General features: G+C 56.3%; 4 protein-coding genes across 4 annotated transcripts; 2 read left to right on the forward strand and 2 right to left on the reverse strand.

Annotated features, from left to right (window-relative positions):
* Window positions 1-515: 515 nt before the first annotated feature.
* On the reverse strand, window positions 516-3,728 carry J3D65DRAFT_165859 (uncharacterized protein). The gene has a single exon (XM_066794204.1). It carries the CDS (start codon window positions 3,484-3,486, stop codon window positions 658-660), a length of 2,829 nt encoding a protein of 942 aa, XP_066649887.1. The 5' UTR covers window positions 3,487-3,728; the 3' UTR covers window positions 516-657.
* Window positions 3,729-4,538: 810 nt separating this feature from the next.
* Window positions 4,539-5,742, reverse strand: J3D65DRAFT_165879 (uncharacterized protein). The gene has a single exon (XM_066794205.1). It carries the CDS (start codon window positions 5,505-5,507, stop codon window positions 4,773-4,775), a length of 735 nt encoding a protein of 244 aa, XP_066649888.1. The 5' UTR covers window positions 5,508-5,742; the 3' UTR covers window positions 4,539-4,772.
* A 1,348-nt stretch (window positions 5,743-7,090) lies between these two features.
* J3D65DRAFT_165953 (putative RNA exonuclease Rex3) lies at window positions 7,091-9,310 on the forward strand. The gene has a single exon (XM_066794206.1). It carries the CDS (start codon window positions 7,239-7,241, stop codon window positions 9,234-9,236), a length of 1,998 nt encoding a protein of 665 aa, XP_066649889.1. The 5' UTR covers window positions 7,091-7,238; the 3' UTR covers window positions 9,237-9,310.
* Window positions 9,311-10,213: 903 nt separating this feature from the next.
* Window positions 10,214-11,304, forward strand: J3D65DRAFT_166035 (uncharacterized protein). Its single transcript, XM_066794207.1, has 3 exons — window positions 10,214-10,363; window positions 10,517-10,959; window positions 11,011-11,304. Exons 1-3 carry the CDS (start codon window positions 10,341-10,343, stop codon window positions 11,178-11,180), a joined length of 636 nt encoding a protein of 211 aa, XP_066649890.1. The 5' UTR covers window positions 10,214-10,340; the 3' UTR covers window positions 11,181-11,304.
* Window positions 11,305-11,766: the final 462 nt, after the last annotated feature.

Consider the following 11,766-nt stretch of genomic DNA (forward strand, 5'->3'; position numbering starts at 1 on the left):
CCGATGGCGCATTCGTTCCATCCGAGCCAGGTTGAGTAGTGAGATTGTCCTCCCCTTGAGCCATAGTAGGCATGACGTGCGTCCGAGCGAGCTCCTCAAAAGGCGCATCTGGACGCAGAATGCGTGTCCGACTGCCTGGTGGAAGGTGTATGCGTCGACCATGGTCCTCCAGAACTTGAAAAAACCGGACACGCGGGATAGATGAAACTGCCCATGCATGCCCCCCAGATTACCCCATCGCACAAGAAAGAAAGACAAAAGCGATCCACCCACCCTTTCCATGCTGTAAATCGTGCGCGAGCAACAAGCTTCCACGCTTGTCAAAGCCACTGGTCTTCTGGTCTCTGTGACGGGACCCCGACTTTCGAAATGAAGGAAAATGCGTGTCGTCGCCACAGAGAATGCAGAATCCGAAAATCCAAAACGCTCGTCAGACCTGTCCAACGCGTCCCATGTACTCCCGAATGTAAAGAAGAAACCTGTAACCCACAATGTTCATTAAGAGTCAATGCCGAATCTTCGAGGCCCATGTGCGAGCCCGAGGCAAGGCCATCAACAACTGTGTCAACCGCCAGTTCGGCCGGATATTCCATGACGGTCGTGACATTGAATGAAACCAAAGGCGAAGAACATTCCACAGCGAACGAATCCGAGTAGTCAGCGACGCAAGCTGCTTTCCTTGGGTTTCCAGAATGACATCATCTTGCTTAACCTCTTATGTTTGCGACTCTTGCTCTCGTTGGCCTTGTCAGAGTGCTCACTTTGAGGTCTTTGCTCGACTGAAAGCTTGCTCCGCTCGCCACCAAACGAGCTTCCAACCAGCCTCGAAAGACTGGCAATACTCGCTCGTTTGCGACGACTCTCGATGGCAATGCTTGAAACCGACGACACCGAAGCTGTCCGATCGCCAGGACTGTGTGGCACAATGTAGGGAAAATTGGCATGAGCGGCGCTTGTCATGGTCGATCGGCTGCTGGTCAAGGAGGGGACATCGTCAACCGAGACGCGGTAGTCTGGACCGGGTTCGCCGAAGTTTGCCGCGCGCCCGTCTGTAATGGAGGAAGAAGCCGTGCCAATCCTCGGCACGTCGAAGGAACCTTTGCGAAACAGCTCGGTCGGTGGACTCAGCGAATCGGGGGTAGCGAGGTGAAGCGAAGATGACTCTCGAACTTTTTTCGGCGACTCGTGTTCCTTGGTAAAGTCCGATCCTGTCTTCGGCATGATGGTTGACTCCGACGTCCTTGTCGTGCTTGAGCCACCGCTGTGGTCGTCACGATCCTCAGTGATGGTGCCCGGACTCGTTTCGACAGCACTCAAAAAGGGCTTGGAACCTGGAGATACGGGAGTGACAGCCCGTTTCGCTTTGGGCGAGTGATTTGCTGCCTCGGCGGTGAGAGTCGAGCTTGCACCGAAAGCACCTTCGAAATTCCAGGTGCTTTGAATCTCTGGTTGCGGTGCATCCGACTCTTTTGTTTGTGGTTCGCCGTCCGAGTCGTCAGAGCCAGACTGTTCTATTCTCTCGTCGTCCTCCTTCTTTGCAACTGAAAGGGCGGTCGTCAGTTTTCCGGCGTTCAGTGTGATGGGAGACTCGTCCTCCTCTTCCTCCTCCTCAAACACGTCAGCCATTGGCGTTGTGGCACCGGTCATGGGCGCGCTTCGAAGTTCGAACGGGACGAGTTCCGGAGCGCTCTCGGTGCGCCTATGGCTAGCAATGCCAAAAGTTCCCATGCTGCTATGCATGGGACGCTTTAGGGCCGAGGGACCCCGGTGGCGTGAACGAGGAACAGGGCCAATTGTAGGAGTGTTGAAAGGGCCAAGAGCAGCGTCCAGGTCAATCACGGGACTCATGATATCCGCGTCCTGCTTCAAAAACTCCTTGGGCTGCCATGCCGCAAGGCTAGTATTGACCTTTGGCCGAGCAGGCGCGACGGTAGCAGTTGGAGTAACAATGGTGACGGTGTCGTCGACGTCGAAATTTGGAGAAATTTGAGAGACATCAAAGTCGTGGTCCTGGTCATCAAAATGTAAACTGGACTGGCTGGGTAGCGTTGGAGTCGATCCCCGACGAGGTAAATCTTTCAATTTCGAGCCATGCCGCTTCGCCTTCCGTGAGATGATGGAAGTTGCCCAAGACTTGACTTTACGAGGCTTCTTGCCAAATCCTTTTCGCGCCGCAGGAGTTTGGCCGCCCTCGGTAGTCCCAGGAACTGGGCTTGGTTCGGCCGAAGATGGTACAGGCGAATCGGACGGGATTGAGAGGGACGAATCAGAGTTATTCGTGGCGGAGACAATGGAAGAGTCACTGTGTCGCTGCTCAGTCCAAAAGAAGCTTCTCTTTTTGAAGTGACTTGAGGGCGTTGAAGTTCCAGGGAATGGTGGCGGGGCTGCTTCATCAGGGAGAACTGCTGACCTTGGACGACTCTCGTTTGTGTCTGTGAGGTTACCGAAACCAGAGCTGTCATTTCCTCCAAAGTCCATCATGGCACCAGCAGTGCTTGGTCGCGGAAGGTTATTTTCCGGAACTGTCAAAGGGTTGCTGGTGGGAGGCCTTGCCCAGCGAACCCCCTGAGGGCTTGACGGTCCACTCATGGTTGAAGAGAGACTGTTGGAAACCGAGTGGGCCCTCACGGTCGACATGGTGCTCTCCGTCTCGGACGAAATGGTCGAAAGAGGCCGAATAAATTCAACCGTCTCCGAGAATCCTACACGCGCACGGGAAGGGGGACGATTCTCAGCCGTATCGGAATTGTCCTGATGCGCTGTGAGGTCTTCAGAGCTGCCGGAGAGGACAATGGCGGGTGCCAGAGGCTCAGCTGGCGGCTGGGGGGAGGGCTGAGAGACGCTTTCTGCGGGTGTTGCAGGGACATTTTCGATGCGCGGCACGGGAGGAGCCTGTGTCTTTGGCTGGAGCAAAAAGGACAAGTCGTGAGATGAAATGGCTCCTGAACGGCGGTGGGCGTGGCCTCGTCTGCCCGCAGGAGACGCAGGTTGGAGGCCTCCCGAATTTGGGGCTTCGAGCCTAGTCGGACTCGCGCTCATTGGGACGACAGTGCCCGAAGAGCGTCCTCCTCTGCCGCCAATGTACTCGCTAGCTCCTCGCTTGTGGATGGAGTGCCTGGAAGGAGTGGTCGGCGAAGTCGAGGTAGGAGTTAGAGGTGGAGTCGTCGTCGCCGTCGGGGGAGCCAGACCTCCTTGACTTGAAGGATTGAACGAGAAGTCCGGAAGGGCGCTGGCGGAGCGGCGCTTGTACTTGTCCCCGGTGTTTTGGGCGCGAATGGGATCGGGTAGCGCTTGGAGTGACGAGGGACGCCGGCTTGACGAAGCCCGAGGGTCGGCGGGCGGAGCAGGGAAGACGAAGTGAGGATTCGGAATGAGCTCGATGGGCTCGACGGCGGAGGATTTTCGCCGTTGGTACAGCGGAGATCCCATGTCGGCTGAGGTGGAGCACGGCGCTACGGGTTGCTGCGGCATGGCAATCTGCGCCATGGCATGAGGTCGCGGTCAAAATGGACAAGGTTGTGAAGAACAGGTCGGCGCGACAAGGAGGCAAAAGGGTCGCGAGGCGAAGAGGTTGAGATGGGCGTGGTTGCGCGGAAAGTTGCAGGTGGCCTGGTGGCACAGCAGTGTTTATGGATACAGCATAGAAAGGCGAAGAGGCGAGGCGAGGCGCGGAGCGAAGAGCACGATGGAGGCGGAGAAGAGAGACGATTAACTGGAGGGAAAAGTTAGCGCTAGACAAGCGGAAGGGCGTCGGGCAGTGGTACAAAAGTTTAGGTGGGTAGTAGGCGGCGAGGCGACTTGCGCGGGAAGAGGGTGATTGAATTGGGGCGTTATCATAAAACCAAGGAGCGACTGGTGGTAAGGAACGGACGGCGCGATAGATGCAGGCGGGGCGCTGGGAGCAGCCAAGCCGATCTATGTTGCCTTTGGAGGTGGTGGAGAAGAGGGAGGGTGGGGTTGGCGGAGAGCGGAGGCTGGTGGGTGGTGTGTCGAAGAGGACGGAGAGGCGTGGTGTTGCGAGACTGACGGGCGGAGCGTGGGTAGGTGCCGTGGGTAGTCAGCACAGTTGCTCAGGCGGGCTGGGGGCGCAGGAGATGGCGGGCCCGTCGTCAGCCAATCTGCCGCGAAACCCAATCCCAGTCACTCTCCAAGAAGCACCAGATGCACATGTCCGTCCAGGTCGGGGCCCTCCCGTCGCTCATAAACTCAGGCTCAGGCTCAGGCTCAGGCTCAGGCTCAGGCTCAGCTCTCGAGTTTCCTCGCCCGTCTCCTTTACCCTCACCCACGGTTCGTCTGTTCCCTAGTCTCAGCACGGCATTTACGCCATGAAACCCCGTCCGTCTGCAGCAATGCCCATCCAGCCCTTTTTAGTGCGAGCCATTTCAGCTTCGGCTCCCACCCGAAGACCCTTGGCGATTGCAATCTCCCGAAGCCTTCTCCAGAAAAACAATTGCCTCGCCAACACCTTGCTTCTGGCGTCCGCATGCTGTGTTCCTCGACCGGACACAACACATGCGCCTCCCCATTCGACGTGGCATCAGTGGCGACTGCAGAAGGGAAAAGGGCTCCAAATTCTCCGTCTGGCCGTCCCTCGCCCGCCGCCTCTGTCATGAGTTGCCGATACCTCTCTACCCAGTCTATGTATGTATGTATGTACGAGTACGTACTGTCCACGCCCAGCTCGAGCCCTCAGCGACCACATGTACCTTGCTGCACATCTCTCGACGCAGTGACGCGCGGCGGCTCTGCGACCGTGGAGAAGACGATTCTGATCACCTACATACCTGTCTGTACATGGACCAATCGACATCCCAGGGGTCGCCATGGTCGTGTCGTCGAACCTCAAAACTGCTGCTCCGTCCTGCCTCTGCCTGGCGTTGCTCCCTCTCCACCATCCTCTTCTCCACGTCCACGTCGAACAAGACCGTCACTGCGTCTCTGCCCTTCGCTTCGGACATGTACACCGGAACTGCAGTGCCTCCGCCCGCGCTGCATCGCCTCTGCCGCTCCCAGCGCAAGCAGATAACCACACTCATGTGCGTCCACTCCAGTACCCGCCTCGCTTCGTGATCGTCAGAATCAACAAAACATAAAACATCTCGGCGCCCTTTCCGATTCATTTGGACTCCCCGGCCTGCACCCCGTCCCACACCACGCGAGATTGCGATCTTCCACGCTGTCGACTTTCCGCTATCCGCAGCTGTAGACGCAAACAATGCCATCATCAGCCAACGCTGCCGGTCATGTACGTGTCGCAGACGTTTTGAAAGGCGAAGGAAGCGTGCAGCACTCTGCTTGCTTCTCGCGCTTGCATCGGTCATGCAAAGCGCCGAATCCACTCGCCACCAGAGATAACCCCCTCGTGTCTGGTCCCTTGTTGCCCGTGAACCTGACGTCTGGCTAATGCTTGGCGGCTGAGGGTCGGAGCGAGACGATTGGTTGCCGGCTTCGCGTCTCGAAATGGAAGTGGGCCTTGAGTGTGCTCCGTCTCGTCGCCAGGGCACCATCTCTCATGAGGACCAAGCAGCCTTTTTCACTGCAGATACCGCATTCCAGTGCCGACGTGCACACATCCTGCCCGATGCGTCGGCCAAGTAGATTATTACGAGGACCCACGCAGGGCACCTCCGCATGAGCATCGACCCTGTCTCCGCAGGCGTCATCGAAAATCCTCATGGACCATCATTTCAATCTCACTCCTCTTCTTCGTCCTTTCCCCTCCTCCGCTCCTTGGTCTTCTTCATGACGGTTTTCAAGTCGCTCAAAATTCCTCTGCGGGCGTCTGCACATGCGCTCGGGTCCTCCACAAGGCGGTCAAGACAAGGTGGTCACGCCCGGACAAAGCCGCTCTCACAAATATAGCAACCGAGCTCGTGTCTGCAGTCGGTCCGCCCTCGCCAGAGACCAGATGCTGTCCTTATAAAGGCACGTTGAGCGTAATGCCCTCAATGTCGACGTGTACGTCGCCATCTCGCTCTCATTTCGCAAAGGCTAGGGGCACTGTTGGTAGTTTTTGTATACATAGCAACGGGATGAGACATTGCAGCTTGGCTTCCTCGTCAACCAACAGGCAGCAGCAATCCGGAAGATCCCCGGATATTGGCAGGGGGCACTTTTTGCGTGCGAGGCTTGTCGGTTGCGAAGGCAGAGAGTAGATGGGGAGAAAACGGGGGTCTTGTTCACAATTCAGAGGTAAATGATAGGAAGCTTTGAAACTCGTAGGTATTCGTGGAATCATGTGGCTGTGGAAGCTAGATTCTGGTCACGAAGCCTCGGTACTTCCGGTGGTCTGCCTAGTTTCGATGGATCTGTCACCATCATCTCTTTCCCGGAGAGCAGACGGTCCTTCTAGATAGAAAGCGGAATCATGCTCAAGTTGTCTCATGATACGAATTCGAGGTAGACCAAGACAGAAAGAATGGTGACTGACAGCAGCTCGCCAGACTAGTCTCGATATTTCCAACACAATACATTTCTTGCAATTTCTGGTACGCAGAGCTCGCCTGGGAGTGCTGGCAAAAGGATCCACCAGAGCAGTAGGAGTACTGTGGAGGATTCTGGCTTCTTGCTCAGCTTCTCAGTTGGAGAGTGGTTGGTTTGTGTTTGTGTTCCCCATTGCCTGCCCTCGGCAGGATCGACGCTGGCTGTTCGGAGATAAGCGAGCGGGCCAGTGAGTGCCAGAAACCTTTCACGACCTGCCGTGACCTCACCTGCCACGACTGTCCAGAACGGGAACAACATATGTACCTTCACGCAATACACAGAGTTGCTACGCCTCCGACTCGTCCTCTACTGCTAGCTTCTCTTCACCGGTCAATTTGCGCTTGCGATTCCCTCTGCACGCCGACATCACTACAGCCACCTTGCAGTCTTCACCTTACTTCGACCGACACCTCCTACTTACAACTCACCCAGTCACTTCGTGGCCGCCCGATTCTCTAGCCGTACGCAGTCAGCTCCTTGGCCATTATCATCCTCGGTGAATCCAACTTCAATTCCCGCGTCGTCTTCCTTGTCGCGTCAACGGGTACCTGCAGCACTCTCTCCGCACGGCTGCTGCCGTCAGATCAACTCTCTAGCGCTGTTGCTCGCATCGAGCATGTCATCCTTTTTCGCTTGCCCCACTCTCTCCCGCTGATGGCCCACGACCTTGTCGGCATTTGACACCAGTCGTCGTCGGACACTCAACAGCTGCCACATTCCCCAAGATACAGCCGTCTGCCTTTTCATTCGCCGAAATGTGGACCAGCAAGGGACTCTTCAAAGAGATCATCTGCCCCATGGGCGCAGCGTGTCGAATGCCAAATTGCATCTTTGGTCACGATTTCTTCGGCACAACGCCTTCTCAAGACAGCCGCGCCTTGGAGTCGGCGCCAAGATCCAACCCCTTGGTTGAGAAGCCCTCAACAGACCATGTTCCTGAGCCTAAGAAGCGCAAGATTGATCATAATGACGATAGCACCAGTCTTCCGCCTCAGCAGCCGGCCAAAAAAGCCTTTGTCGGGGGCTTGGTAGGGTCAGATAAGTCAAACACAAACGCCAAAGAGACTCTGACCAAGACACGTGTTTCGAAAACCACGAACACCTCCCCAAAGCATTTGGCGACTGTCCAGCGTCCCATTTCACCGCCGCCCAAGTCAATACAGCAGAAGCCCAAAGTCTCAGCGACGGGTGCTGGTGACATCAAGAAGGAAAGTCTCAATCCTCGGCCCATAAAAGGCGAGCCTGCTCAGTGGGCAGTGCGCTACGCTCTCCTCCAAAAACTGCATGAAGCCATGTCCCTCGTCAACAAGAAAGCCAAAGAGAGTTCCGACACAGAGCTCCACACGCTTGTTCTTGGCGAAAACGAGCTCATCAAGGCCGCGCTGGACGAAGAGGAACACTTGGCAAAGACGCAGGGCAAAGTATACCGGAATGTGACGGGGCAACGGGTCATGAGCTACAAAAAGATGAAGGTGGAGGATTGGAAGGCGCACCTTTTGAAGGCCAAAACTCCAGCAACCCATGCCGAAACGGAAACAAAGACACCACAACGTGTCGACACTGGTTTGAGCCCGGACCAAGAGACGATGTTCCTCTCGCGGCTCACTACAAATCAAACAGGGCTGGATAGACATGGCTACGTCACAAAAGTGCCATCGTCAGAAGAGATCGAAGAAGCCAAGCAAGCAGTGAAGTGGGTAGCAAACTGGGAAGTATGTGATCGCTGTGCGACACGGTTCCAAGTGTTCCCCGACAGACGCGAAGATGGCGCTCTCACAACCGGGGACCATTGCACGTATCACCCAGGCAAGGTCATGTATCCTCAGCGCAAGAAGACGGACAACATCACTGGACGCGAGGAACCACGATATATGTGCTGCCGCGAGCCGCAAGGCAGTCGAGGATGTGTGACTCTGAACACACACGTCTTCAAAGTTGCCGATAGCAAGCGCATGGCAGCCATCATGCCCTTCGTTGAGACTCCGCCAAACCCCAACCCTATCAAGAACAAGGCTGTCTGTTTTGATTGCGAGATGGGCTATACGGTGTATGGGCTGGAGGTTATTCGGCTGACGGCAACATCTTGGCCGGACGGAGAGTCGCTGATTGATGTTCTTGTTCGTCCACTTGGGACTGTGCTCGACTTGAACACGCGCTACTCGGGTGTCACGCCGGATCAGTTCTTCAGCGCACCAGAGTACGATGCCACAGACCCGGCATCATCAAACCCGCGAGCATCGGCGACTGAGAAGGGCGCAATGACACTACGGATTGTGTCGAGCCCTGAGGAAGCTCGTGCGCTGCTCCTCTCGCACATTAGCCCGGAAACCCCACTGCTGGGACACGCTTTGGAGAACGATCTCAACGTCATGCGGCTCGTGCATCCAACAATAATCGATACGGTCATGCTCTTTCCTCACGTCAAGGGCCTCCCCATCCGACACAGCCTCAAGGCATTGGCAAAGAGGGAGTTGGGCCGGGAAATCCAAACGGCAGGCGCAGCTGGACACGACAGCTTGGAGGACGCGCGCAGTACAGGGGAGCTGATCAGGGCAAAGGTCGCAAAGGAGTGGAGAAAGCTGCAGGATGCTGGTTGGACGGTGACGTCCCAAGGCTTTTGTCCACCCGAAGGAGAGGCAGCGGCGCAGCAGCCGCTTGCGTCAGCGCAATTGAGTAGCGAAAAGTCGTCGGATGCGAAGAAAAGAAGCTTCCCGGAAAGCGAGGAAGCGGGAGACGAGGCGAGCACGGTTTGAAGTCGGTGGTCCAAATTCAATCTTGCAAGACTTGAAGTCAAAGCAGGAGGTTGGGCTGGGACGGTTGTCAGGCACCTCGCAGCGTCGGGCGAGTCATGAATGCTCGGGTCGGAAATGCGGAGAGAATGACAACCCGGTGCAGATCATATCATGCCAGTCGGGGTGATGATATGATGGTGATGATGATGCCGACTTTGGATTTTCTTGAATTTGTCGTGATACAGGTCAGTTTTGGTGGACGAGGGGTGATGTGCTCGATGGCGACTGGTTCCACCTGCCCCTCGCTGCATGCCTGCTGCAGCTGCTTGCCCTGCCCTGCGGTGCCTGCCTTGCGAGCCTGCCTGCCCTGCCTGTTTGACACCATGACGTAGGCCATCGCCGCTACACCACTTCCAACTTAGCCAAGGGTTCACTTCACTCCGACCTGACACTTCTTTAGCTCTTCCCTGCGGCCCTCTCTCCTGTCACCCTCGTGCTCTTCTCTCGCAACCCGCTCACGAACAACGAAACGAAACGAAACGTACATTTACCAGCAACCACCATGGATACCATCTCCAACCTTGCCAACACGGCCAGCAAGCTCATCTACGGTGACCCGCAGCAGCAATCCGGCCAGGAGCCCGTCTCGGGTCAAGCTGGTGCTGGCACCGCAACGGACCCTTACGATTCCGGCAACCTGCACGGTATGTCTCTGCTCAGCCCTTTGTTTGTCTGCCCAAGTCCATCGAGCGTTGCGTCACCAAGAATGGCGGAGTGCAGCATTTCGCCCCGTCGGCTTATACATCTCGGCTCTCACATCACAAATCCCCCCACTACATGACTCTACACCTGCCTGCCGTGCGGGCAAACAACCTTCTCTTTCCTTCTTTTTTGAGTTTGCCGGCATCATGAGCTCCAATCCCAACCATCAGGCTGGCGGGAAGACCAAAGTAACAATCGTGCTCGTAGACGACCCAGAAAAGGCCGGAAAGCCCGCCCAAGAGACCAATCCCAGCGCGACTTTGAATGCAACGGCAGATGATGCGTCGGCCGAGCCTCGTGTGGATGGCGCCAACCTTGTAGATCGCACCAAGGATATCAGTGGCGCAGACAAGACTTTCGGTAATGGCGTTTTCAACACTCAGTTGGTAAGTCTCTTTGCTGACTGTCACACCAGACGCCGAGAGAGGAAGCTCGGCAGCCGCGCCGACAGAAGGCAGTGCCCGTGGCGTCAACATTACTGCGGGCCTCGACCCGTTGCACGATACTGACAAGACTGGGGTTTTGAGCGCCCACAGCAGCGACCCTCACGGCAGCGACGTTCGCCCGAGTGAGAGGAATGCGGACCGTCCAAATGACTCCATTGGAACATTCGGCACTGCCGTGCCATCGGTCGGAGCAGACCCGACGTCCGGGCAGCAGCCGAGCCTTAAACAACAGGGCGGGGATAGACCAAGGGAGGAGCCAGCTGAAGACCAGACACACGCCATCAAGCAGAAAAAGGAGGAGGGGGAAGAGGTGTTGGCGAAACGGGACCCTGGTGATTTCTCAGGCGAGCCACTCAACGTACACAAAGAAGCAGACAAGAAAGACCAAGAGAGCACACAAGACGTGTCCGGGCCCGGGGGTGCGGACAAGAGCCAAGAGAAGGGAACAGGGGAGAAGGTCATCAAGTCGACGGGTTTTAGCGCCGACGGGGGTGACTTCGACGCGTCCAAGCCAGGAGCGGGACGAGAGGCTGATCGTAAGCCATATTGCTTCTGTGATTGGGTGAATTTTGACTGACCATAGGCAGGATTGTTGGAGTCGAAGGGGGTTTATCGAGATGCGGGCCCAGCAAAATCCGACTTGGATTCGCCTTCCCCCTCGCCCGCGCGTTCCCAAGACAGCCACTCGAACTCGGAACATGGCAAGACGAGCATGAAGACAAAGATCAAGGAGAAGCTGCACATCGGAAAGCACTGAACGAAGCCATCGGCTTCGGTGCGGCGCGTGGATCTCGCTATGAACGACGTTGTTTGCGATATTGTCTACGATGCCTTGTTAGGAGGAGATTAGCAGGACCGTTTTCCAAATACCTTAGGCCGGACAGCGCATGCTGGGCATTGCTTGCCGAGGACTGCTCTTTCTGGACCAACAGTGCCGGGAACTAAAACTGAGGTGAACGGAGGCTGCGGAAGGGGAAAGGTGTTTGCTACTCGTCGGCTGCAACATGACTCGCGTCCACATCTCAACTCCTAACCCTAGCTCGACAAGGCCCAACCCATCCGCCGCCTTGCAAATGCTTGCCTTGTTCGAAGACCATGCGACACGAGAGAAGCACGGAGACACAGAGACGACTGCTTGCTCAGTACGATTGTCAGTGATGGCTGCAACGCTTCCATTTTTCAAATGTATGCTTCTTTCCACAGCTTCTTCTACAGTTGTCCATTTTGTTTCAACCACCCGCAGACCCTCTCCGCCACCATGCTTGCCCTTGGCGAGTACCTCTCATCTCCGCATTTGCAGCGCTGAGCCTGTCGGTTGTATTTACCTGCGAGTCTACATGTCC

Source organism: Phyllosticta citribraziliensis (genome assembly GCF_038025025.1).
Source record: "Phyllosticta citribraziliensis strain CPC 17464 chromosome Unknown J3D65scaffold_16, whole genome shotgun sequence".
NCBI lineage: Eukaryota > Fungi > Ascomycota > Dothideomycetes > Botryosphaeriales > Phyllostictaceae > Phyllosticta > Phyllosticta citribraziliensis.

Coding starts and splice junctions, on each gene's coding strand:
- J3D65DRAFT_165879 (XM_066794205.1), bottom strand. CDS start 5,507: ATGGTGCCCTGGCGACGAGACGGAGCACACTCAAGGCCCACTTCCATT.
- J3D65DRAFT_165953 (XM_066794206.1), top strand. CDS start 7,239: ATGTGGACCAGCAAGGGACTCTTCAAAGAGATCATCTGCCCCATGGGC.
- J3D65DRAFT_166035 (XM_066794207.1), top strand. CDS start 10,341: ATGGCGTTTTCAACACTCAGTTG. Junction 10,364..10,516: donor GCGTTTTCAACACTCAGTTG/GTAAGTCTCTTT, acceptor CGCCCACAGCAG/CGACCCTCACGGCAGCGACG. Junction 10,960..11,010: donor AGCGGGACGAGAGGCTGATC/GTAAGCCATATT, acceptor GACCATAGGCAG/GATTGTTGGAGTCGAAGGGG.
- J3D65DRAFT_165859 (XM_066794204.1), bottom strand. CDS start 3,486: ATGGCGCAGATTGCCATGCCGCAGCAACCCGTAGCGCCGTGCTCCACC.